This window comes from Lacerta agilis, chromosome 7, assembly GCF_009819535.1.
Source record: "Lacerta agilis isolate rLacAgi1 chromosome 7, rLacAgi1.pri, whole genome shotgun sequence".
Classification (NCBI taxonomy): Eukaryota; Metazoa; Chordata; class Lepidosauria; order Squamata; family Lacertidae; genus Lacerta; species Lacerta agilis.
The window spans coordinates 10,411,072-10,437,921 of NC_046318.1; the positions used below are offsets into that span (position 1 = coordinate 10,411,072).

The 26,850-nt window shown below is 44.4% G+C and overlaps 1 protein-coding gene across 3 annotated transcripts in view; it reads right to left on the reverse strand.

Annotated features, from left to right (window-relative positions):
• GABBR2 (gamma-aminobutyric acid type B receptor subunit 2) overlaps positions 1-21,464 on the reverse strand; it is a 261,082-nt gene extending 239,618 nt beyond the window's left edge. The window contains exon 1 of one of the 3 annotated variants that reach the window (XR_004427003.1): positions 20,973-21,464. Coding sequence is in view for 2 of the 3 variants with exons in the window: in XM_033154359.1 (XP_033010250.1) it covers positions 20,973-21,284 (312 nt within the window). In the remaining variant the exon portion in view is untranslated. The remainder of the gene's footprint in view (positions 1-20,972) is intronic. The other 2 variants (XM_033154359.1, XM_033154360.1) reach the window with 2 other exon arrangements.
• Positions 21,465-26,850: the final 5,386 nt, after the last annotated feature.

Here is a 26,850-nt window from a genome sequence, read left to right on the forward strand (position 1 = left end):
GGAGAGAGAGACTTTCTGTTCTTCATCAGGGAATGTTGTTTTCACCTGCCTTGCCCCACCCTCCAGCCTTTCCCAGACCATGACATTAAGAGCAGCAGGAGCAGCTGGGAACAGAGGAGTTCAGGGAATATATCCCTATCCCTATCCATATCCATATCCATATCCATACACACACACACACACACACACACACACACATATAGTGTGTGTGTCCTTGTTTCTCAGTTTGATGCTTTTTATATGGTTTTGCGTGTGTTGTGGTATTTTATGCATTGTGGTTTCCTGTTACTGCATTTTTATCAATTATAGATTGGTAATTCTTGTGGTTGGTAAGTGCAAACTGTTTAATTATTATTTGCTGATGTTTAATTTTACTGTTTAACTATTAGATTCTAATGGATTGTTGAATGTTGCTTTATTTGATACAAGTTGTTTATTTTAAAGTTATTGTGACTTTTTAAATATTGCATCAGATTGTTGCTATGGACGTTTGATGTTTTATTGTGTTTTTATATGTGTGCCCAGAGTGGCTGGGGCAACCCATCTAGATGTGCATGGTATAAATAAATAAAAATTACTATTATTGTTGTTATTAAAGGTAAGAAGAGACATCCAATATGGGGAGAGGGTCGTGGTACACTAAAAATAGCTTCCTGCCTGAGTGACATGGACTTTTTATTCTTGCTTGAGCTCTAATTTTACTGTGAGGGTTGTTCTACACAGCATAGAATCCAACCAACCCTGACTGTGATATTCATTTATTGAAGCAATGTACTTTTCAGTTCAAACAGGAGTCAGTAATAGACAGAAGATGGTCTGTTTTTCATCAACTGATTTCATAACTATACCTTCAATTAAGTCTAATCATTTGGGAGGGAACACTAAAAAATCATATAATGTTAACATAATTACACAAAGTGATTCCAACATAACTACATTAAGCCATTTCCGTCAAAGTGTTTTTCCGGCTTTGATTATTTGCATACTTTTGCATTAACAGAATTGCAAAACACGAGTTCTGGGACCTGTTTTGATTCGAGGAAAACATTCCTCAGGAAACAATATTTGGGCAACACTGACACTGGAAAGGCGACTACATGAAAAGAACGATTCCCTGTTTCACAGTGTTGAACTAACATTAAATGGGCCTTTGACAAATGATATACACATTTATTTCACACTCACACACACACACACAAATGTAGCTGCTCCATGAATGATACTTTATCGTTGCAACTCTGGTCCTTCCTCAGTTCAGGCAAGAACACATTAAGCTAATAATCCTCTTTCATACTTACACTGGGAACTTAATGTCAGAAAGTACTAACCTAACTGTAAATATATTTTGTGATGCAAATAATCATGAAGTGGAAGGAGGGGGGAGACCCAGCTGGCAAGTTACTTTTTATGCACAGTTCAGGAAAACATAAAAATGTTGCACTGAAAACTTGGGCTTTAAACTGATTTGCCCTATGACCTATTTCAATAAGCTTCTAATTGCTTTATTCTCAATTTAATTCGATAACTGATTACTAAGACCAAAGATGCTTGCTATTTCCTCAACAATTCTGATTAAGTTTTATGCCTTTCACACTCTACGTAGATGAAAAAGATGAAATAAAAGTTTTCTTATTTTAAAAAAAACCAATGTGAATGAAAGAAACACGCACAACAACAACAACAAATTCTGTGCCCTGATGCAGCTAGTGCGGGACGTATAGTATGAGAATGAGGAACTGAAGGCTGAGGGGTATTTCCTAGCTGTTCAATTGCCAACTCAGAGCAATGAGGTAGGGGCATGGGACTGGTGGTCTTTAGGGAACAGCAGCTGTGGGTTTGGGGTTTGCATGCAGTTCACTGCGAAGAATGGAAAAGACACACACACATACACAGCCAAAACATACACACACACTTCCTCAGTGATAATCTAGTGAAAGCAGCTGTAGATCAGTGGAAACGAATCAAGCCTGGGGCACCTGAAGCCTGAGCAAAATACCCTTAGCTGTGAAACTGAGAGTTGGTACACACACGCTTGCCGCTATGGGCCACGGGTAATCAGCAGTGCCAGAGCAGTGTAAAAAGAAGCAGATGTCATCCAGGACAAGGCCGGTCTTGGCATTTTGAGAACCACCCTAAGACACTCTAGCATACACAACTGCAGCTTTCCATCGGTTAAGATAGATATGGGGTGGAACTCGGTTCCCAAGGCTTGCCAACTCCTTAAATCGCCCTGCTCCTGTGCTATTAGCAGCATGGCACACATAAATAGATGAAATTATCCTACCAAATGAGGTGCTGTGAAGAGCTATTTCCTCTTGCTTAATTTCTGCCTGTGTCAATGCAGGCTGTTCTTAAAAACAAAGAAGCAGGGCCGTTTTAAAAAAAAAAGTGTCCTTGCTACTCTGCAGTGCAAGCATCAACTTATAAAACATAGTCAGCAGCCTTGAAGAAACCAAGGCCTAGTTTTTAATGAGGTGGTGAAACCAATGGCTGACTGGCAGCATATCTGTGGGAGCTCAAAGAATGGAATGCTCCTTGATTGAAAAGAATAATAATTCAGGCACATAGAAAATTAGTATGTTGGGGGGAAAGAGCCCAGCCTAGTTTTCTATGTGCAGGTTATAATGTATCTGCATACACAAAAACAAGCTAGGCTTCTTCCTGACGTGCTAGTTTTCTATGTGCAGGGAATACCTTTTATGTATAGAAGAATTCAATCAGGTAAACCCTCACCTTCATCCTCAAGTAGCACAGCCCAAACACAGGGCTCAGTTCAGCAGGGAAACATCACAATTTTGTCACATGATAATAAATGAGCAAAACACAACTGGCAGCACTAGTCAGCTAATTAACTATTTATAAAGCTTATTAATTGCTATTCCATTCTATTAAAGCACGCAAAGCAATTTTCAATTAAATACACATAAGAACAAATAATGAAAACACCTGAAAGCTAGCCATAAAAAATGCTGAGGAAAATATCGCTGCTCAGTGCACAAGCCCTACAATGCATTCCTTAATAAGGCCGGGGGGGGGGGGGGGGAAGGCTGTTAGAAAAACGGAAAACAGCAGAGAAAGGCCAGCCATGCTTCCCCGGGAAAAGGAAATCCAATGGGTAGGTGCTGCCACTGTAAAAACTCTGCGTCACATTCTGATCAGACAATAAAGGAAAGGAGAGCGAGCCAGTGGACTGTGGATTGGCACCAGTCCATGGACCAGCACTTTTGAGTCGCACTAACATACAGGACACAACGGCATTAGGATACAAGCACATTTTTTTTCTAAACTCAATACTTTACAGAGGAGTGTGCAGAATATGTTTTCAGAGGCAGGTGTGTGTTCATCATCACGTCAAGTTTTGCACCCTTATGTTGCTACATAAAATTAGTGCTTACTTACCTTGTCCTATTTTTTCGTAATTTTTATTACCCGCCCCACACTTCAGACCTTCTAAATTAGGCAACAGGTCCAATTAAGCCTGTGCAAATATATACTGGGGAATATAGAAGCTCCTTGGAAAATGTTAACCTTTTAAAAATGTGCTTGGTACAAACATGACACCTGAAAAGCTTCTTGTGAAATTCTAGTAAGGTGGTAATATGCCTCTGACAACTGCCACCCCACAAATAAGATTAACTGTTAACGCCGATAACAAAGGAGTGCCCTAAATACTATTTAAATACTCTTCTAAATAGGCATCTTGTCCATGGAAGCAGTTACGCTTCAAAGTTCCTGAAACTGCTCCATATAATGCGTGCAAAAATAAATTGATGGGGAAATAGTCCACGTTTTGTACAAAATAAATATTGCTGGATAGAAAGCAAATCTCTCAGATCACTGTTCAAAGGTACCAGAGAGTTTTCGCTCAACAATCACATGCTTCTGTCTTATTTTCAAGTAGTCTTTGAAATCTCAGTATTTGTGCCTCTTTCCCTCATTATCAACCAGGATGCATCTATCCTGTGGTGGGTCTGTCTGAGATCAGGTACTCCCTAAAACTGTGTTTTGTTTTGTTTTGTTTCAAATGCTACTACACAATAAAGGTCCGTGGGAGTTAATGAATCCTCTCCCCAAGTGGTAAATGCAAAATTTGAAAAGTTTGCAAGGAGGATTAGGCATGTCACCTGTTGTCCAGGAGCTAATGCCCAGGCACTGTCCTGACTTCCACCCAAAACAAGATATCAGAGGCTCTTACTTGCATGTATCAGAATCACATTCTTCCATCTGCACAAATGTTTCAGTTTGACTAATGGGATGTTATCCCCTCTCCTCCCCCGTGTGATGTTCTGGGGGTTCTCCAGATCACCCATAGCATAGGAGTGCACAGGGGAAGAGAGGGGAGAAGTCCCATTGCACTAGCTGGACTTGTTGCACAGGCTCCTGCTAGCACACCTACTTAAGATGAATTTGCTCCTTTGTGTTTGCAACTGGCACCCTTAGCACTGCCTCAAAATTCAAAATGTGCCCACATGCCCAAAGAGGCTGGAAACGACTATGTTAAGGATAGCAAAACAGATATTTCATGGTGAACCCTTATAAAGTGTGGTGGTGGGGGTGGTGTCATTATCTTTTAGATGTGTCTCCTATAATCATATGTAGCAGCTCAGAACAAGAGAACAGGGGCAAGTTGAAATGCAGGAAACAGCGCTGGTCAGGAGAAAGACAGGCATATTTAGGAAGGAATATGGCCAGGACAACTGAGACCAGACAGATGGGGAACAGGCTTGGGAAAGGATCTAAATGAAGGCTGAGGACAGGGTAAAGCAGGCCAAACAAACAGTCCAGTATTGGCAGTCCAGCAACTGTCAACACAAGCTGCTGACTAACCTACCAGCTGAATGTTCCTGCTTCCTTTTATACGTGCTGCTGATTGACTTTGCCCCTTCATCAAAAAAAAAAAAAAAAAAAAAAACAGGGATGCTCCAGTGCCCTTAGATGAGCCTGCATCATGAACCCGCTTCAAAAGCAAACCCTGATAATATTCTCGGGGGGGGGGGGGCTGTAATTAAGGGTCAGCTTTCTTCCTATTTCCATATTCAGAGAATGACACCAACAGCAGATTCTGGGCCATTAAACCCGATGGAATTTTATCATTCGCTCCAAAGAGCTCAGGTCAAATCTGTGGGTGGAGGATTTGACACAGGGTTTCTCAAAGAGCAGAACATTTAACTTCTCTGTAAGTAAAATCCCTGGGTTTTTAATCAGAAAAATTAGTCATGGCACCTATTTACCTCACAGCAAGAAAATGTTAACATTCGCTTATTAATGCTTTTGAAGCGTGTTCAGGGTGTATAAGAAAACACTTTAAATGCTAATGTTTGGTCTGTTGCTGCACTGAACTGTTGCCACTGTGGAACTGTACATTCTTGCTTAAGCAGTTTTTAGAAATCAAAGAACTGATTGATTTTTTTTATTTCTGAGAATAATCCATTTGTTTTATTTATAATTTATATACCATCTTTATTCCCAACAAGGGTTTCCATGTTTGCTCTGTATAAGCCCCCTGTTCAAAATAACATTAAAATGGGGAAAGAGTGTGACACAGTTAATAACTGCAAGGCACTACTCTGCAAGACTGGCAAGCTTAAGGGCACGTAATGAGTCCAGAACCGCCATCTTTAAACGAGGTCAATTGTGACAGCAAAAAAAGGCCACCATCCATGCTTCATTCAAAAGAAGGCTTTGCACATGTCAGCAAAGTAAACTGGTAAATCACCTCCACCCCTTATTCATCTGCTCTCTCACATCAGCCATGACAACCAAGGTTTTGAATTCTAATGGCGGTTTCATTTGGCAGTGAGGGCCAATTCACATTTTAGATGAAAAGTATTTTTTTGCTGCATATGCATCAGCATTCACAGTGACAAACATCAGCAAAGCACAACAATGAGATGTGGATTTGTAAATACAATAGCCAGTGTGGTGCAGTGGACAAAATGTTGGAAGACCTAAGTTCCAACTTCACTTGCACACTTCAATGGGCCAGTTACTACCTTTTAGCCTGAACGACCTCACAGGCTTGGTGTGAGGATGAAATTTATTTGGCACTGAGTGCAAGGAGAATAGACAGGATTCCAAATCCAATGGGAAATAAAATAAAACGGACATGGGGAACACACGCTGGGATTCCCAAATCAACTGGGGGCTCTCCATTGCATGTTTACAGACACCCAGCTACATTTTACACTCTGTTGTGTCCATCAGTATATACACAGCAACCACCCATAGAACAAGAGGTTTTAGTATAACCCTCATATGCTCCAATCTTAAAATCCTTTGGCAATGGCAGAGTAGGGTAGGTGGGACTTAGCAACTGAAATGTCATTTGCAAATATGTGAGGGTCGTTGTTCATACCTGATGCCTATCTCCTCTTGACCTGATGAGTCTGTGCCTGTCCTTGCCCAGGGGGCTCACACCAGAGCTTTGTTGTGGGGGGGGAGGGGCCGAGTGTTTTCGGGCAAGTGGAGCAGGAAGGTGAATTTTGGACAGCGTGTTGAGTTGGGTGTTGATGCCGCTGGTCCCAGTGCCATCATGACATTTCGTGTAGATGACAGGGGATCTAGGAAAGCAGCGAGTAACATGGATATCAGTCCGATTGGCAGGCTGGGATTCCTTCGCTTTCTCCCCACCTCCCCTTGTGTTAATGCATTGCAGGGCACACGTCTATTCTAGGCACACTGAATAGCCTTAGTAATGGATATGTTTAACTCGCATGAACTCAGGCTGAGCTGAACAGCTTGTTGAGTCTGCATTGCCGAGAGATCACATCTCTTGAAGGACAGAGGTGTGCTTTATCCCTTAACGGTTTTACACACTGACCACCTAAGTGTTAGCACTGAATAAGGTGGGGGAGGAGAGATTTGAAAAGAAATGTGCTGCTTAAAATATGTATTTATGGCATGCGGTGGTCCATATACCTGAACTTCTAACTTATAGCACTTCGTATCACAACTTGAGAGAAGCAATGGTTTGATTTTCTAGTGTGTTGTACTAATGACTATGTAGATCTGTTGCGCCAATTTGACATGGAATGATATATGTGACAATGCTCTTGGTTCCTTTTTCCCATCAGGATTTTGGAAAATCCTAAAAGGTTTGTACAGTATATGGAATATAGCTAATAGTTCTGCAGCATCTTAAATACTTAACAATTTTATTGCAGCGGTAGTTTTTGTGGATCAGAGCTCACTTCATCAGAATATAATGGTGAAGTTCACAGTAGGATGGTTCAGCTGCAGTTAACATACTGGTAACTCTGGGGAAATATTGGAGATTTTCTAAAAATTAGTGGTATCAGGAGAAAGGCTGTCCTTCCAACAGCCTGGGAGGCTGCTTCCACACAAGATGTTTAGTGCAGAGTTGTCATGCTTCAGTCATTCACATTTTATGGGGCATCCAATTATCATCATCCAGCATTATCCCTGTGGTTCTTGTGTCTTTTCTCAGACTGCAGGAAGCCTAACTTTTTTTCAGAAAAAATGGAAGGGTAGCAGTCTCCATAGGTGTAAATGCCTCTAGCACTACTGTGACATATTTTTAAAATGTCAGTTTCCATATATCCATAATTTTTTCAAACTGTGTTCCGGGGAACCTGCAGAACCCGGAAGCTCATCACAGGTTCCTCAGTTAGGTGAACAATGCCGAACCAAAGCTTGCCCTGCACAGCAAATCTTCCATGCGACGTGCAGCCACGACGGAGGGAGCATTTGGGTATGTTTGAGGTTGCACTCTTGAGTTCATGCAGGGTGACAGGGAGGCCCATCAGATCTGGCCAGTGCCATATGTGAATTGAGGGTGAACTCAAGAAAGCACCCCAGAATCATCCACAACGAACACGAGTTCCACAGCAAACATGCTGATGTGAAAGGCCTCCCTCTCGTGACAGAAAGCCTGAAAAATTCTGCTCTTGTCAAATGAAAGACACACTTTCCCACATGCATCCAATCCTCTTTATCTATTTCTTCAGAGGGTGTGCTACATACAGACATACTGGGGACCAAAATACAGGCAGAAGCAGTTTTAGTGTGAGATGATGAACCTGCATAGTATCCAGGAAAATCCTGCTGTTTAAAATTAATGTGGACTCCAGGGGTCACATACCAGCAGTGACCTTTGCCAAAATGAAAGTAGCCATGCTCAAAATGGCAGTGGCCAACCACACAAAGTAGCCATGGACCAATGACTCTCCAGACCTCCTCTACTATCAAAAGTCCTTTTCCTCAATCTACCATCAAAAGCCATTCAGGTACAGCCGTGCCTCACAGAATACATTTTGTCAGTAGTTCTAGCACCCGACAATTACGTTGTGCAACGTAATTAGAATGAGATATTTAGTATCACGCTGCTCCAGCACTGACTAATAATCTGTTGTGGTTTTAAACATATGAATTTCTCATTTCATAGCACTTTCCCATCAATTGCCTGCTGAAAACAAAAATGAGCTGCAACCAAAGTTTCCAAACTGAGTTTTAATGCCTACCTCCTGAAAAGCAGTTCAGGGCCTATACAATCATCAACCCGATAAGATTTGCCAGTAAAAATAACAGATACAAAAGAGGGCAGTGATCCTGCATATTTCTCAATACGTATAGAAAAGAAACATTATCATGACACGTTGAACCCGCCAAAATTCCCTTTTCTAAAGAAGCATGAAAAAACAGACTAGCCTTGTCTGTCACTGCATCCTGATCACTTCTATTTCCGAAAAGCTAGAGACAGTTGTGGATCAGATTTAAAAAGCAATGCTTAATTCGGTCTATAACTACCACTGTATATTATTATTATTATTATTATTATTATTATTATTATTATTATTAATGGTGTTTATTTTGGATACATATGAAGCTGCTGTGCACTGACTCAGATCACAGACCCAACTAATCCAAAGTCTTTTCCTGGTCCTTTTTTTAACCTGAGAGCTTTCAAAGTTTAATTAGAGGAGCTAGAGACTGAACCTGGGACATTCTACATATTTTCCCATACCGCATTTGCTTTTTGTTCCATGGGCTGATTCCTAAGTAAATGTGCACATAACTTCTACCTTAATTTATTAATGTCTTCCTCAGTAAGGGTGCCCTTTTAGGAGGCAATCATCCCCCACCCACGTAGTTCAAACCCCATGCTTAAAAGGGGGGGAAGTTTGTGTTCATCCTGTACTTAGCACATTGCTGCTGCTGTTATGGGTTTACAAAAAAAAATAACCACAACAAATGCTTTTAAATACCCTATTTTTTTGCTATTTTTTGTTGAATATATCCAAGAAACAGACCTTTGAAACATGCTGTAGATCTTGCATCCACCAATCTCATTGCTCTGCTTTCCCACAAATGAGGCAATGCGCATGGATGATTTTTAAGGCACACTTGAGACACTGAGACATACAAACTTGTATTTCATTGAATAGAAACTGTGCAGTGGTGCCATTTTGATAAAGTACCTCACCTTGTCCTTTGATATGACATTTATATGCAGTACCACTAGGATGGAAAGATACTATAGATGAAAAAGGCTCCTCTGCTTTCAGCTGCGTGAAACAGAGAATTCTACCAGGCGCAAATGCTTCATATATAGGAAGTCTCAGGTTCACTCAGTAGCATCTGTACATGAAGGTATCTCAGGTAACAGTGCTAGAGGTGGGTTGGGGGCAGGCCCTTTGAGGAGCTGCTCCCTGGGGGTAGATACCGTATATACCCGAATATAAGCCGACCCGAATATAAACCGAGGCACCTAATTTTCCCACAAAAACCTGGGAAAGCTTATTGACTCGAGTATAAGCCGGTTCACCTTTGCCGCTGTGGAGGAGGAGGAGGAACGAGCAGCCCGAAAGCAGCCCTTTGGGCTGCTCCTTCCTCTTCCTCCTTTGGCAAGTTTGCATTTATGCGAGCAGTTCAGGAATGGAACAAGCTGCCTGGGGAGAGTAAAGAACCGCTGTTCTTGTATGCTTCTTAAGGAATGGTTGACTGGGGAGAGCGGGTGGCAGCACAAGCGGAGAGAAAGGGCTTCTTTCTCGACGCCCCCACCGCCCGCCTCACTCAAGTATAAGCCGAGGGCAGCTTTTTCAGCACAAAAAATGTGCTGAAAAACTAGGCTTATACTCAAGTATATATGGTAATTCTGGATTAGACGGATCAATAGTCTGACTTAAAATTATGAAATGTCATATACAGTGGTACCTCTGGTTACGAACGGGATCCGTTCCGGAGCCCCGTTCGTAACCTGTGACGTGCGTAACCTGAAGTGCCGCATCTGCACATGTGCGCGATGCGATGATGCGATTCGGCACTTCTGCGCATGACGTCATTTGACGCGTCTGCACATGCACGAACCGCCGAACCCGGAAGTAACGCATTCCGTTATTTTCGGGTTCAGTGCGTTCGTAACCCGTGTTGTACGCATCCTGAAGCATTCGTAACAAGAGGTACAACTGTATTAGGAGATAAGACAGGATAGCTGTGGCTCTACAAGAGCCCTGCCATGTTTTGCATTTGATCATCCTAGATGCTATTTACAAGAATCTCAGGTTCAGGCACCACTGTAATCCACAACAGAAAGTATCAGAGAGAAAATTAAGGACTCTAGAACTATTTTGCCTTGTCACACAATCCCCTTGTGTATGAGGGAACTGTGGGGGAGAGGGACAGTAACAAACTCTAAAAGGTTTCAAAACAACACACCACCAAAATGTTTTTAACAAGTGCATTAGAATTTACCTGAGTGTCCTTTAATGTTACTTGGAGTTCGTAGTTCTTCAGAATCCATGAGTGCCTGCGTAAATGTTGCAAGGCTATATGAACTGCAGGTAATATGCCTGCTGTTAGGTTACCATGCCCTGTAAAATGACTGACAGGTAAAAGCCCAAGAATGGATATGAGAGTGCGAGGTCGAGCAGTAGGTCGCTCCTCAGAACATCTGATCATTAGCAGCGCACAAATTACCAGAAGGCCCGTCCTCCATTTCCAAGTAAACATATTCCTCAGACTTTCTCTTTGACTTCCTTCCTCCCTTTAGAGCTTTCATCTCCAGAGGAAAACAGGCCCCAGCTTGTCTGTCAGTCTGACATTTTGAAGTTGCTGCTTCCTTGGGCTGCTGTGTCTCTCTAAGAACAGAGCTAATTGTTATTAAAGGATAAACTGCTCTCCAAGGCTGGATTTTCCAATTTGGACAGTAATCCTGCTCACAGCAGTGCTGCTGTGAATCAGTTCCTCACAAGAATAATTCTTGAGGCAAACTGTTCTGCCAAGTCTAATTTTAAATATTTGTCATTTTGGACATTTCGCTAGCACAATTCATCACCCCATAGTTGACAAATTTATAAACATATTAGAATAATAATTCTTCAGGATACAGATCTGTCTGTTCATGGGAATTTTCATATTTTAAAATATCATTTTTGATGTTTCTGCACATCAGCAGGCGTGCAATATTGTACGAAAATGTGTGCATACCACCTGCTGACTTATTCACATCAAGCTGCTGCTAATATTTCTCTAGCTCCAATGGGAAGAGCTCCGCGCCAAACATGGCAGTCTCAAGCCTTTATCTTCCCTCTTGCTGCTGCCAGTAAGCACTGCAGCTCATCTGTGCAGACTGTTTAATGGCTCATGCTTCCAGCTTGCTAACAGGAGAATCTTATTTCCCACATGGTCACCATTTACTTTGGCCTTTCGTTTCCTGCTTACAAAAAAAAAAGTATAAGGGAAAGTGTTGTTGGTTTGTTTTTAAATGCCTTGGTGAGAGAGCCTGAGATCTGCACTTGCTTGTGTGCTCCTTTCTTCTGCACAGGCATTATGAAACATTCCCTGGTTACATGACTACATACTATTTTCCCCATCAGGATACTTGCCTCAACAGAGAGGAGAATTAAAGTTGCCTGGGAAACCACACATTTAGGACATACAGGTTTCAAGCTGGCTGGTTTTACAAACTCAATTATCTTTTCTTAGTACTTAAGGCAACTGCACTCCTAAACACACTTACCTGGGATTCAGTCCCAGTGAACTCCAAGGGGCTTTCTTCTGAGGCTGTGCACACTGTACTCTGAAGCACATTCTCTCCCCTGAAAGAATTCTGGGTACAGGAGTTTCTTAAGGGCTGCTGGGAACTGTAACTCTGTGAGGAGTGAGCTAGTGTGTCCAGAACACTTTGAGAGAAAGATGTGCTTCACAGGTACTTTAAAGGTGTACAGTACCGAGTACATGGCCTGAGTGGGCATGTATAGACTTCCACTGTGGACAACTGAGACCTGATGAAGGGTATGCAAAATAAAGCCACTGGTGCTGGATTCCACATAACTAAATTCACACGGTATTGGTATGCAAGCCATCCATGGCCCTGGGGCACTTTGCACAGACTTGCTAACACAGCAAATGTAAGAACCAATAGCCTGACTTATACATGGTGCCATTCAGAGAGAATCCCACATGGATAAGTGTTTTGTTAAGTTTCTCTCTTTCTCTCACACTACCACACAAGCACTTATAAACGGCGCAATGATGTGGCATGGAAGGTTTTCTGTTTAGACATGCATAGGCTCATAAAATTAATTAGTAACATAATGAATAGATACACTACCAGTCAAGCTGGGCACTGGGGATTTCTTTTAGCTGTCAGATTTCAGTATCAGGGTCATAACTGCATTCAATTACGTGTTCAATGGGCAATGTTGTCATAACTATTAAAGTTTTCAAGCAAGTGTAATTTGAAATTTGCCAAGCAAGATAGGATTGTGACATCACAACTTCTCTTTCAATGCAGGCATTAGTAGAAATGAGAGATGCTATCTGGCATGGATGTGTAGAAGAGACCAAAGAACTATTTTTTCCTATATACATAAAAATGTAAGGCAGTCATCATGCAGCCTCCATTGGAGGATTTGTAGTGCCTCATCAAAATCCTGGAGTTGCATGAAGACAGGGCAGGCAGGGTTGGCGAGCAATGTAAGCAGGTGCAATAGTCTACCATAAATTTACCTAGTCTGCCATACATCTGCAATAAAAGAGAAAGAAAAGTATCCACACTCTTTACCCATATTCCTGATTGCATGGAAGGCAGTTCCCCTGTCCCTCCACTGATACTCTGTGCCTTTAGCAACTGGATACCAAGTTCCTACCTGGGTTTTGCCGTACCCTCAGGGGATACCTTGGGCAGGCTACAGCTTTCCCAACTTTAATATGGGGATAGTAATTATAGAGTTGTTTTAACCATCACTGAAATAATGTGCATAAAGCAATGGAGCACTGGGGAGGGAAAATGTACAATTGTTAAAAGCAGAGTATCTTATGGGGAAAGGATTTCAAACTTCTTATCCTCAAAAGGCCTGTTATGTCAAGACAAGATCATTGTGGCCTGCAGAAAATGGCAGGTTGACCAGAAAAGGCAGGAGAAAGTCCAGTTCAGAAGGGAATAGAGTCCCCATCTTCCTCATACATATAATACTTCAGGTTGCTCACCTTAATGAACTACAGTGGTGCCCCGCTAGACGAAAATAATTCGTCCTGCGAAAATTTTCGTCTAGCGGGGTTTTCGTCTTGCGGAGCGGCAATGGGAGCCGCGCTCCGCAAAACGAAAAAAAAAACAGACGAAATTTTTTCGTCTTGCGAGGCAGCCCCATAGACTTTTTCGTCTAGCGGGGCAGCCTCCCGCTAGACGAATGCTTTCGTCTAGCGAGTTTTTCGTCTAGCGAAGCATTCGTCTAGCGGGGTACCACTGTAACAGGCGACAACAGAGCTAACCAAAAGGCAGAAAACAGAACAGAATAAATGGCAAATGGGTCAACAAGGGTCACAGGATCAAAATCGTGATGCCAGAAAAAATGTTTCAGTCTTTCCTAATCTGGTAGCCTCCACATGTTTTGGACTACAGCTCTCAACAGCCCAGTCACCAAGCTAGGCATTACTGACCTACAGCAATTATTCTTTTTAGTACAGATACTGATTGGATGACTGTTGGCAACACATTTGATTCAGAAATTAAAGAGGAAACCCTGTTAGATTGATCAAAAATACAGTCAAATCAAAACTGGAGTTATTTTTATGCTCAATGTCAGTCCGGCCATATTGGGATGGAGCCCTGAACTTCATTTTAGAACACTATCTAGGGACCCAACTACATTTATTTATTTTACCTTATTTCATTTATATCCCACCTTTCCTCCAATGAGCTCAAGGCAACATATATGATCCCCCCCTCCCAATTTTATCATCACAACAGCTTCATAGCCAAGTGGGGTTTGAACTTGGGTCTCCTGCTTGCTAAGTTAGTTTTCTTCCAGTTAGAGAGAAAAAGTGCAACCAGGCATGTACTTCATTAACCACAAGTTTCTCCCAAACAGCCAGCACCAGGCATCATGGATTCCAGGCAGGAATGAGCCAGAGCACCCCTTTATAGATACTAATTCCTCCCCAAAATGCATGAAATTTTGCGCATAAGCAAAAACAGTGCTAATATATGCAACACCATGCCCCTGGTTCTAAATATGTACGGGTTTCTGTAACTGTGCCATAAACATGAGACCAAATCCTCAATTTACTTTTCTCTCCAAATGGTGTACAGAATTTTCATAAGGCCCTAATCATGCTTTACAGAGAAATTAAAGCAACTGCAATAGATTAGGTCCTGATTTAGAAACATGGCCTTATTCATTTAACTTTCTTTTCAGTGCTATTGATTAGTAGAAATACAATTATTTGTAAGCGCATGCTAAACCTATTTGCTTGCAAGATGAAAAATGCTGCATTCTGTTCCTTGTGTGCTGCTAAATTTAATCTCTTTCATTAACTCATTTGTTACTTCATTAATTCATTCAGGCTAGTAGCCCATCCCACCCCAAAGACTTAGGATGGATAACTTTTTTAAAAATATATATATATCTGTACCTCTTTAGCCTTGCCACCAAACATGACCCTGAACAAAAATGGTATATAATGCTTTTGAATAAAAAATGCATCGAGCCAATTTAAATATTGGGTTTAATTTGCTGAAATGGAACAACTTCAAATTCAGGCACCGTACTGAAAATGACAGCATGTCACAAATCATTTTTAAGATAAATTTATTTCAGTGTCAATATTTTCCGCACAGTGTTTAAAAGATCCTTGCCACAACCCTGCACACATTTAGGGTGTTTAAATCCCAATGATAATTAAGAGCTAAGCAGTCTGTATGCGGATTTCAGCCTTTGAGTTCAACAGGCCAGTATTAGAGCACATAACTTCAGAGGAAAGAGACCTGGCATGTCCCTTTTCTCTTTCCCCTCTCCAAGTGTCCTCCTGAACTTTCCTGGAAGGAAGCTGATCCAGCCACCATTTCTCCTGAGCAATGAGCTGTCATTTCCAGCGCCCATCCACTGCTTGTCCCATTGGCTTCAACCTATTGAGCAGGGCACTGAGCAGGGCAATGCAACACTGTACTTTCCTGGTGAAGTTCCTGCAGGGATAGCCTTATGCTCTGTGAGAAGTTACATGTGAGTTACTACCAAAGTCCTAAATTCAAAGGCTAACTTTCTGTTCCCTAACGTGTTAGTGCACAGAAACTGTCGCGTGATGTCCTGACAAAATTGGACCTGATGACTCATAAGCCAGCATCAACCACACTTTCAAATAATGAGACCAATGTTCTCGAAACTATGGAATGTAAGCCAAAATTTGTCAGGCAACAAGTAGGGCCACCATAGGATCTTGTTATCATCCCAGGAATGGAGGAGAGAGGGCTTGTGCTGATGCCTCAACAGAAAAACAAAATCACCTTTTAAAAACATTTTTATTCGGTACTTAAGAAATAATCTGTACAATTTACCACTCATAGTGCAATACAAGGCACCAAACACACCCACCCATTACAACAAAGATACAACTTAGTTCAGGTAAGCACAGCATACCACATCTTCATTCATTCCTTATGTAACGGAGCAACTAAGAAATGGACGACATTAACCTTTCTGCACATAGAAACCTCTGACAAACTTCTGTTAACAGCAATCACTATATATCCAGTAATTTATAATGTTTAATAAATGAAACCTAATGCAATAAAGCAAAAAATATATTAGCAGTATATTAGCATCTCCACTTTGCAGACAGGCACAGATCTCAAGAGATCTAGCACCACGTACAGCTCCACGGCCATTATTTCTTTTTGCATTTGCTTGTTATTTCCTATATGTGTATCATTTTTTGCCTCGAGTTGAAGAAGAGGGCAGGTTTCAACTAAGTTGTTGCATTAGCAGAATGAGGTGCACTCATACAATGGGGATTTCCCCCCTTCTCCTCCCCCTGTGCCCCTTAAGTCTGTGCTGGAAGGTTGGTGAAAATCCATCATGGGTTTGGGGGCACACATAGGAAGAGAGTGGGGGAAAGTCCCATTACACAATTTGACCTTGTTCCACTCATGCATAACCACTTAGCGTTACACTGAAACCCACCCATGGTGTCAAATGTTTTAGCCACAAGATCTAACATGAGATTTAACTCTAGCCTGCAGCAATAGGACCCACATTTTCTGTTAGGGGGGCATCATTTGATATTGTTCATATCACGACATAGTTCAGTCAGTAGAACAAGAGACTCTTAATCTCAGGGTCCTGTGTTCAAGGCCTACATTGGGCAAAAGATTCCTACATTTCAGGGGGTTGGACTAGATGACCCTTGTGGTCCCTTCCAACTCTACAATTCTAGGGCAAACAAATTCATGGGGGGGGGGGGGGAATAAAGGATATAGTCTTGCTCTTGGCAGTACTCAAGATTAGACTGTAAAATACACTGTGCACTTTAAGAGCAATTGTTCTGAAAATAAATCTATACATTACCTATATCGACCCAGGCCAAAGAGTCACACCCTTTTATTGTTTTATATACAGTGGTGCCCCGCTAGACGAATGCCTCGCTAGACGAAAAACTTGCTAGACGAACGGCATTCGTCTAGCGGAAGCTGCCCCACAAGACGAAAAAGTCTATGGGGCTGCTTCGTTTAGCGGAGCGCGGCTGTCATTGCCGCTTCGCTAGACGAAAAAACCGCAATACGAAAAAATTCATAGAACGAATTATTTTCGTCTTGCGGGGCACCACTGTAAATGGGTTTCTGCCCTTGGCATAGGTAAAGTGACCCCTGACCGCTAGGTCCAGTCGCGGACGACTGGGGTTGCGGCACTCATCTCGCTTTACTGGCCGAGGGAGCTGGCGTTTGTCCAGACAGCTTTCAGGTCATGTGGCCAGCATGACAAAGCCACTTCTGATGAACCAGAGCAGCATATGGAAATGCCATTTACCTTCCTGCCAGAGTGGTGCCTATTTATCTACTTGCACTTGACATGCTTTCGAACTGCTAGGTTGGAAGGAGCAGGGACCGAACAACGGGAGCTCACCCTGTCACGGGGATTCGATCCGCAGACCTTCTGATCAGCAAACCCTAGGCTCTGTGGTCGCCACTCGCATCTTGTGGCCCTTGGCATACATACCTATTAAACAGGTTCATCTGATAAACCTGTTAATAAGTATCTATGCCAAGGGCACAAACCCATTCAGAGTGAAGTACAAGTGAGTTAGCAAGCAACAGTGCATTCCTGGGAAGTAATTGGTGGAAAGTAAATACAATGGAAGGCAATGCCCCCCCACCCATGTCATCCATTCATATACACAACATATTTATGTTAGAAAAACGTTTTAACAAAAGAAAAAAATGAGAAATGTGGTGCTATTATAGTCCACCTGAGCTCCAACTGGGTGTCACTGGTTTGTGCTAACACCCCACCAGTTGAAGACCAATGGTGTAAGATTGTGCATGCTCCCCTACAAGGCCACTAATCATGGCTTACCACTGCATATATACATGGAGAGACTCACACTCATGCACTTGTCACATGTGACATGGCTCTCAGAAACTATACAGTTCAGTTTCCTACATCATAACTAGCCTCTTATAGTAAAAATTTCAGGTGGCAAATACTGAAAAGGGCAAAATAGCTACTGTACATCTCTTCACAGATGCAAAACCTGCTTAATGCACAGAACACACACTTCCTTCCTTTACCACATTTCCATTAGCTCAACTTCTACATTTTTTCCTATTAATAATATCTGTATAACATCAGTAAATGAGTGAAATGTATGTTAACAAGCATGAGACTACTCAGAAGATCAAAGTCTGCCTTGGTATTTTACAGGATTTCTTCCCTGGAGTACAAAAAAGGTGCTTTTTTAAACAAAAAGGATGTTACTAAACCTTCATGCTCCACTTGGAAAAAGGAGATCCACACACAGAAGCATCTTCCATGCATGGATCTCTGTCACTGGATTGGGAACCTATGGGTGAACATGAACATTCATTCAGATGCAGATGTCGCCTCATTGCATTTAGCGATACACGGTGAGCTCCCGTTACTCGGTCCCAGCTCCTGCCCACCTAGCAGTTCAAAAGCACGTCAAAGTGCAAGTAGATAAATAGGTATCGCTCCAGTGGGAAGGTAAACGGCGTTTCCATGCGCTGCTCTGGTTCACCACAAGCGGCTTAGTCATGCTGGTCACATGACCCGGAGGCTGTACGCCAGCTCCCTCAGCCAGTAACACGAGATGAGCGCCGCAACCCCAGAGTCGGACACGACTGAACCTAATGGTCAGGGGTCCCTTTACCCTTTTATGCATGACTGCTGAAAAGTAAGCACTATTAAGCTCAATTGGATTTACTACCAGGCAAGCCTATTTCTTCTCATATTGCAACCTATATCTTCTCATATATGTTTACAAATGTAACCTTATAGAAACATATCCCTCCTTATTTGAATTTTAGATTGTAATGAATGTTTTCAAAATCTCAAATGCTTTTCAAGTAAATTTGACTTTCCTTCATCTGACGTATGAAGAAATATGCATGCCTGCCCACTTGTTACCATTACAATCTCATTTTCAAGCCATCCATTCAAATAATTCACACCAGAGGTGATAATTTATAGACAAATATTTATATTTGTACAAAAATAAGTATCATAATCACCCTGCCTTCAGTTTTCTACAGATAAGGGATTACAGTCTTGCTATGACCAAAGCTGTACCCTTGCTCAACACATAAATTCCACATAAGATGGTTATTTTAAATGCTACTGTCCTATGATTTCCTTTCTAAGCAAATGTGGAAAGGGCATTACGTTGAACAATGCAGAAAATATTTAAAAAAAACCAGTAATTTAAAAACCAAAAGGTACCATGAAGTATATGACAGCGAAGCATGTTTGTTTGCTCCTGATTTGTATTTCTACCTACCAAATACCAAGTGCAAAATGGAAAAAGCCTACATGGTGTCACCTTAAGACAAATTTTGGACGAGGACAGTTAACCTTTCTTCTCAGTAGTCATTCTTTACAGCAGGGTTATCTTGGCAGTGATCGTCAGGCATAAGTATTACATAAGAAACTGCTGCCACCTTCAGGAATGGTCCAACATTGAATCAGCATTTATTTGCCGCAAACACGTTTGCTTGAATTGTGACCAAAAAATCCAAGCACAAAACAATAAGCCTCCAACGTGTCCGCAACAAAGCCCCTCGATAACTTCATGTGAATGATCAGGAAATGAAAAGTGAACAGCCTAAGGAATTCTCTGCTGAGCGCTCTGCAAAGGTCCCTTACCCTTGGCCCACCCAGCCTAAGTGCACAAGATGTGTTACCCAGCATTTACAGGAAGAATTATGCATGGCAGACAAACGACAACGACACGAGGGGGGGAACTGCAAAATTAACTCTTTCTGGGCACTGGCTGATTGGTTTTGCACAACCGACTGATGAAATAATGCCAGCCAAATTTTCGCCCACTTTTCTTCTTCTTCCCTTCCCCGTTTCCCAACGAGCCTCTCTGTGTCTTGTGTGCCACCGTACCTGCCAACCAGCTAGCGCGAACTGAGACAAGAGAGGAGAGTGCGCCAAGAGGAGCGCAAGGAAAGGACGCTCCAAAGGGGGCAGCGTGTCCACGGATCACAGCAAATGCTCCTGAAAGACAGAGGCGCCGGCATCCTCCTCTCTTTGCCTCCTCGCATCGCTAAAGGGGGGGGGGAGGGCAAGCCACCCCACCCGCGGCATCTCTCTCCTGCCTGCCTTCCCCTTCCCCGCTAAGCGCTAGAAATCCGACTAGCCTCCCGCTCGCCCTTCAGGAGTTCAGGGAGAGCATCAAGTGGCGCTCCAAGTACGCAAACGCTGCAGCTCCGCTCAAGCTCAGCTATGCGGGTGGCCAAGCGCCTGCTCGCAGCTCGCCAACCACAAATCCCTGACGTGCATCTGTTGCTTAAATAACGGGCGGCGCTTTCTGGGCACGGCAAGAGCTGCAGGTTTGAGCCCAGGCTGCTGGGCCAGGAAGCAGCTGCCCGCGGAAAACAAGCTGCAAATTCGCTAAACATCTCTCCTCTGGTGGCGTGGTGGAAGCCAGGCCACTGAGCATGTCAAAAGGGGTGGGGGCAACTCGAAGTGATTCCGTTCCAAACAGCTGGAGTCTCTTCGAAATGCCTTTTTTTCCGCCTCGCATCGTTTCCATCAAAAGGCCAGCCTCTGCTGCTGCAGACTGGAGTAAAGGGCTCTGGAGAGGTACACAAACACGGATCGGAGTGATTCCGTTTGAAACAGCTGGAGTCCCTTGAAACATGATTTCCTCTTTCCCTTTTGGACTCGGCAGTTTCTGCCCAAAGCCAAGCGCTGCTTCTTGCAGCATAGCATCTGAATTATATATGCATATATGTATTTAAAGCACCAAGGAGGAACCCATACAGGAACTCGAGTGACTCCATCTAAACGGGTGGCCTCCCCTTGAAAGCTCTCATCCTGCCATCCCATGCCAAGCAGCTGGTTGCAGGTCGGCATCAAAGGCTCTGGCAGCGGCAGGTCCCACCTTCGGCCCCATCCATCAGGCGTAAAGGCAACGGGACTGTGTCGCCCTCCCCCCACCCCGAAAGGTGCCCGGCGCTGGCCACGCAGAGAAAGGCCCCCTCCCGCCCCACTCACCTCGGTGTCGTAGTAGCGCAGGTCCAGCGAGTAAGGGTCGAGCAAGGACTCGTTGAGGATCTGCTCCATGGCCAGTTGCATGGCCGGCAGGACCCCCCGGCCGATCCTGCCCTTCTCCACCGAGTCGCTGAGCGGCATCAAGCCCATGATGGCGATGGGGGTCGTGGCGGCGGCGTTGGGCAGCGACCCCGCCGGCGCCCGGGAGTTGCTTCGCGCCCAAGCCGAGGAGACCGGCGGCGGCGGCAGGAGCAGCAGCAGGAGGAGCAAGGCAGAGGTGGTGGCCGCGCTGGGCCGCCGGGGCAAGGCAGGCATCCTGCGGGAGAGGTCAAGGGGGCACAAGCACGAGGGCGCCCGCTGCCCTCTGCCAGGCAATGGCCCCGGCACGGAGGAAGGGGCGCGCACGCTGCGGCCCCCCCGGCTCTAATCCTCCTGGCAATGGCGCCGGCTCCTTCCTCGGGGCGGCCAAATGGAACCACTAGCAGCAGCAGCAGCAGCAGCAGCGACGACGGAGCCGCTGCCCGCCACCCCCGTTTCCCACCCACCCCACCCCCAAGTCCAAAAGCGGCGGGCGAGGGCGCCTCCTCGGCCCCTCACTCAGCCGCAGCCAGGCTGGGCGAGGGCGCGCGCTTGCCTCCCTGCTCCTGTGCAGGTTCCGGAGGCGACGTGTAAACGCTACGAGGGCTGAGGTGAAAACAATTGGGGCGGGAGGGGGGTTCTCGGCTCTTCCACAAGGCTGGGGACGCTAGTGCCGCATTCCCCCGGAGCCCTCCCGCCGCCGTGCTTCGCCGCCGCCGCCGCCGCTGCTGCAAGCAGACACCACGCCGCGCCACACAGCGCGCGCAGAGTGGCGCGCACAAACCGGCCAAAAGGGGGGAAGCGGCGGCGGCGGCTGGATGCAGTACGCGAGAGCCCCTCCGTTTGTGCGCCCGCCCAAATCCTTCTGCCACCTCTCGGCTCCAGCTACTGGGCTTCTTCGCTCGCTCGCGTGGCTTCTGCCCTGCCTTCCTCCCCGGCGGCGGCGGCGGGAGAGGGCTGGTCGGCTGCCGCTGGGGGACGGCGGCTCTTCTGCTGAGGAGACGACGCACACAAACACGAGACGCAGGAGGAGATGCAGGGTTTGGGCACGTCCAGCAGCCCATTGGAAGGCGGGTTGGGGCGGGTGGGAGAGGAAAAGAGGGCCGCTGGGGAAGGCGGGGAAGGGACGGCTTGGCGGGGGGCGCAGCGGCGTCTGCCCCTTTCCTCGAGGCGGTGGCGTGCTGAGGTGCCCCTCTCTTGTCTCTTTCACACACGCACGTGACGCACGGATTATTGTTATTATTATTATTTCTTTGTTTTTGTTTTTTAAAGTTAAAAGGTTGGCTGGGCACAAGCCGAGGGGCGCTTGGGAAAGACTTGAGGGCGTTTGGCTCCTGCACCGGCATCACGTTCAGAGTTCCACCACCTATTCTTTAGTTTCCCTCAGGAACAATGCACTTTTTTCATTAACTTCCTCTAAGCATGCAGAGGTGAACCTGTGCGGCTGTCTTTATTCCCATGTCTTGTTCCTAGTATCATGGCCTAGCCCCCAAATGTCTCCTCCCAGGCCTGCTCAAGGCATGGCTTGCTAAGCCAAAGGCAGCCCATCAGCCATGTTTTGAGGCCTGGCAGCACCTCCCTCCTGTCCTGCTCTCTCTCTCTTCCCGCATCTGAGGAAAGCAGCAAAAACAGGAGGCAAATCAAGCCCTGGCAAGGCGCCACACATACTTGGTGAGCTTGTTCAGATTTATTCTGGTTGGGGCAGCAGCACCTCTTCAAGCCCTGTCACCTGAGAGACTTAAATGAATGAAAGATAGTCGGGACTGAGCCTGGAATCTTTCTTCCATGCCAGGCATGTGCTCTCAGCCTCTGAACCAATGTCCCTCCCACATGTCAAGTGTCCTTGGCAATGTGTCTATGCCTACACCAAGCACAGCATCACTGCACACCATCTGTGTACTGAGGAGAGCCAGTCAGCTCTTCTTTTTGGAAGCAAAACTAGAAGTTTTTTTGTAGCCTCTGAAAAGCCGCCAGATACAAGCTGGTGGGCTGGTCTCAGGTTGTTGGGTCGGAAGCCCAGTTCACACCCCCCATTTACTGGGTGCTTGCTGCCTTCCTAGTGCTGGGTTTTATAATTAAATGCATTATACCCAAAATGCTAATGAATACTGTACTTTGCTATTAAGATTCCACTGTTTGAAGCACTGTTTCTAAAACCAGCTTCCCACCAGCTAGAGTCCTTAAACCATTCGCAAACAGAAACAAATACGACATGAACAGCTGCCTGGAAGGGAAGGAGAGCTGTGGAATGCGCCAGGAAAAAAACACCAACTTCGCTGTGTTATTAAATCATAGAATTGCAGAGTTGGAAATGACCTCAAGAGTCATCTAGTCCAACCACTTACAACACAGGAATCTCAACTAAATAATACATGACAGCCTCTGCTTAAAAACCTCCAATGAAGGAGAGTCCACCACCTCCCGAGGGAGTCCATTCCACTGTTGAACGTTTCTTGCCATCAGAAAGTTCTTTCTGAGGTTTTGTTGGAATCTCATTTCTTGCAACTTGAATCATTGGTTCGAGTCCTACCCTCCAGAGCAGGAGAAAACAAGCTTCATCCTCTGTGTGGCAGCCTGTTAGATATTTGAAGATGGCTATCATATCGTCTCTCAGTCTCCTTTTTACAAGGCTTTACTTTACTAAGGCAGTGGTGTGAACATAACTCAGTCACTGGTGACATTTTGCCACGTTGAGAAGGTGCTTGTGCACACTTTAGCCCCTCTACTCACATAGAAGTTGTACGTCCCCACCTCAAAAACACTGATTAGTCTCCAGCCAACAATGTCGTACCACAAAGAAGCAAACTGCCAAGCAAAACCGATCCGTCCTGTAAGTTCTGTGTAGAGCTCTATGCACATTGCTTGGTGACAATAAATGATTAGCCTGTGGAATTCAGTGCCATAGCATGTGGCATTTGCCGCTGTTTGTTTTTGCTTCTTAGGGAGAGTTAAGAGAAATTCACAGAGCATCTAGGGAGTTGGAGTGGGGGAATAGCAAAAACGGGTGGCAAATCAAGTCGTGATAGGTAAATGGATACATGTTCATAGAAAATAATGCAGGAGGCATTTCCTCTGTACATGACTGTTTCATTCTTCCTATCTACTGTGGCAAAAAGCAAAGAGAATTGTCTTCCTGGATCAGATGAAAGTCTGACTTAAGTCTAGCATGCTGTTTACAACAGTGGCCAGATAGGTATCTCTGGAAGTTCACAAGCAACGTATAAAAGCAATGGCCACTCCATTGTCTGTCTTCTGCAATGGCATCTCTTTGCAAACAGAATGCTGTACTGATACTGTTGTTGATCTGATCCAGCAAGGCAATCCTTAAGTATTTAATAAATAAAGTTTCTTACAAATGCAGAATGAGTATCTGTAACACTGCCAGTTCCACAGCCAGTTCTGTCGCCCTCAAGTCCCTTCCACTTAACAGAAGCCCTACATAAAAAATGAAAACATTCCTGCATCTGCATATACTAATTCACACATCTGTGCACAAAATTAAAGATTGCCTAGATCCCATTATCTCACAGGTCTACTGTTTTCCACTTTTCAAGCTGACTGAATGCACCCTTTTTGATAAAGACAATATATTTCGCAAACAGCCTGGCTTGTTTACAATTTGATATTTTAAAAGATTTAATTTCATTTTCTCCCTACAACGTATGCAACCAGACAAAGCAAACCTGCAGGGGGGAAATGTTAATAGAACATGACAGAAGTTAAAAAGGTAGACCAAAGAGTTGTAAACTATGTCAGTTGTACTACAACTGCCTTGACATCAGACTTTGTTCTAATATGGAATTCAAATTAGAAAAGACAGAAAAATATAATTAATGCCATAAAATATAGCTCTGTGAAAAACAGGTTGTGTCAAGAACTCGTTTCTATATATTTGTTATATATAGTATAAATTGGTAAATTAATGTGGCAGAGTTAATTTGTTTGTAGAAAAACCATTTTTTTCTATTTGGATTTCTTATGAATTAAGTTCTAATGAGTGTTGATAAATTAAAAATGATTGAAGGTGGTGTAGGACTCTCAGTTCAACTATACCCAAAGAGTTTAAAATGAAAATAAAGGGAGTATTTTCTGTTTTTATTAGTATTAATAAGAGATAAGGAAGGGTTCGGTTTTAGACAGGAAGAATGTGAAATAGAGGGTTAAAAATCCTAACAATTAAAAAGAACAAAAAGTTTAAAGACCAAAACATTTGTTATGGCATAGGTTTTCATGGGCTAGAGTTCACTTCACCAGAAGCATGTTTAAGCACAACAAGTAAATCCTGTAGAACTGTGTCCTTATAAATTTGAAAAGGATGCTACATTGTCTTAAGTTTTATTATTTCGTGGAAACATTCCTTGTTCAGGCTCTGTGTGGTAGAACATAGCTACTCCTTAATCTGGCATTATCCCCAGCAATAAGACTTCACCATTGGGTCATAACTAATGTGCCTCATCCTTTATTTATAGTAGTACCACTATGTGAATGTATGTTGACTCATTATTCTTGCTTCATTTCCGGACATCTTCAGAATGATAGAATGGATGCATTCTTGTTGCAATACTATGTCATCATTCCGTTGACAGTTTTGGAAATGCCCATATACTGGGACCAAGAAGGGTGGTGAAGATAAGTGTGATGGTCTGGAATTCGGACTCAGATGCTGAACCTGAGGTATCCCAGCCTGCACAGGATTCCCTGCCTCCAGAACCAGCTGAGCTGGGGCTAGGGCTTGAGCCTGAAGGGTCCTCACCTGTGCTGGATCCTCAGGTGCAGGCATCAGTGGAATCTGCTCTGGCTCCTGATGTGATGGAGGACCCATTGCCTGCAGGTGCTCCACTCTCACCCCTGTCAGGGGAAGCTGAGGCTGCCCCTGGGTCCAGTAACCCACCAGCCTCTCCAGAGCTAGGGAGGCGAAGGGAACTAAGTTCCTACAGGAGGAGTGATCGCCTCCAGGCCAGAAGGAGAGGCAAGTCACCGGAGGATCAGGGCTGCCCTATGCCTCGGGGCAGATAAAGGCCGGCCAGCCCCAGCCCCAAGTTGCGTGAGCAACACAGTTGCTAATGTGTATCTGCCTGTGTCCTCGTACCTGTTCCTGACCTATACCTTGCCCTGCTTTCTGCCTTGCTCCTTTGACCCTGCTTTGCAGACAAACCCCCAGCGTGTTTCTGACCTCTGGCTACCCGGCTAGACCTACAGACTGTTACCTAACCCTGCTGCCGCCCCACCCCTGGACTTGGTTGCCTCACTGGACCGACCACTGTTGTCCGGGACTGCTGACCACGCCCCTGCTCGGCCCCAGGTGAGTTTCTGGTCTTCCCACCCGGTCTCCTCTGGGCTGGGCACCCCCGGGGCCAGCACAATAAGTAATGAGAATTTTAAAAAGCATTCAAGAAATGTTAGTAAATAATATTTTAATGACAATATTTGGTCTTGGGGCAGCAGTGGAACAGTAAAAGGAGATAAAAAGCAAGGTGGGAGAAGGATAGACATTGTGCTCATGAACACATGGCAAAACACCTGAAAGCAACCAGAATATTTAGCCAGGAAATTAGGTGGCGCTGAATGTAATAATTGCACAAGTGGACATGACAAGAAGGAAGGGACTGAGGAAGAAGTGTAGGTGGCTGTGGTCTGCATATTGATTGTGGGCTTTTAACAGGAGAGAAACCAGATCTGTCATGACTTCACCAATTCTACTGAATTGGTGGGAAACAAAAAGAAAAGGGGGGTGAGTAACAGAGGGAGGCAGAATCAGGTGATTCTGCAGGTCTCTGAGATTAAGATGATGGTATCATGATGC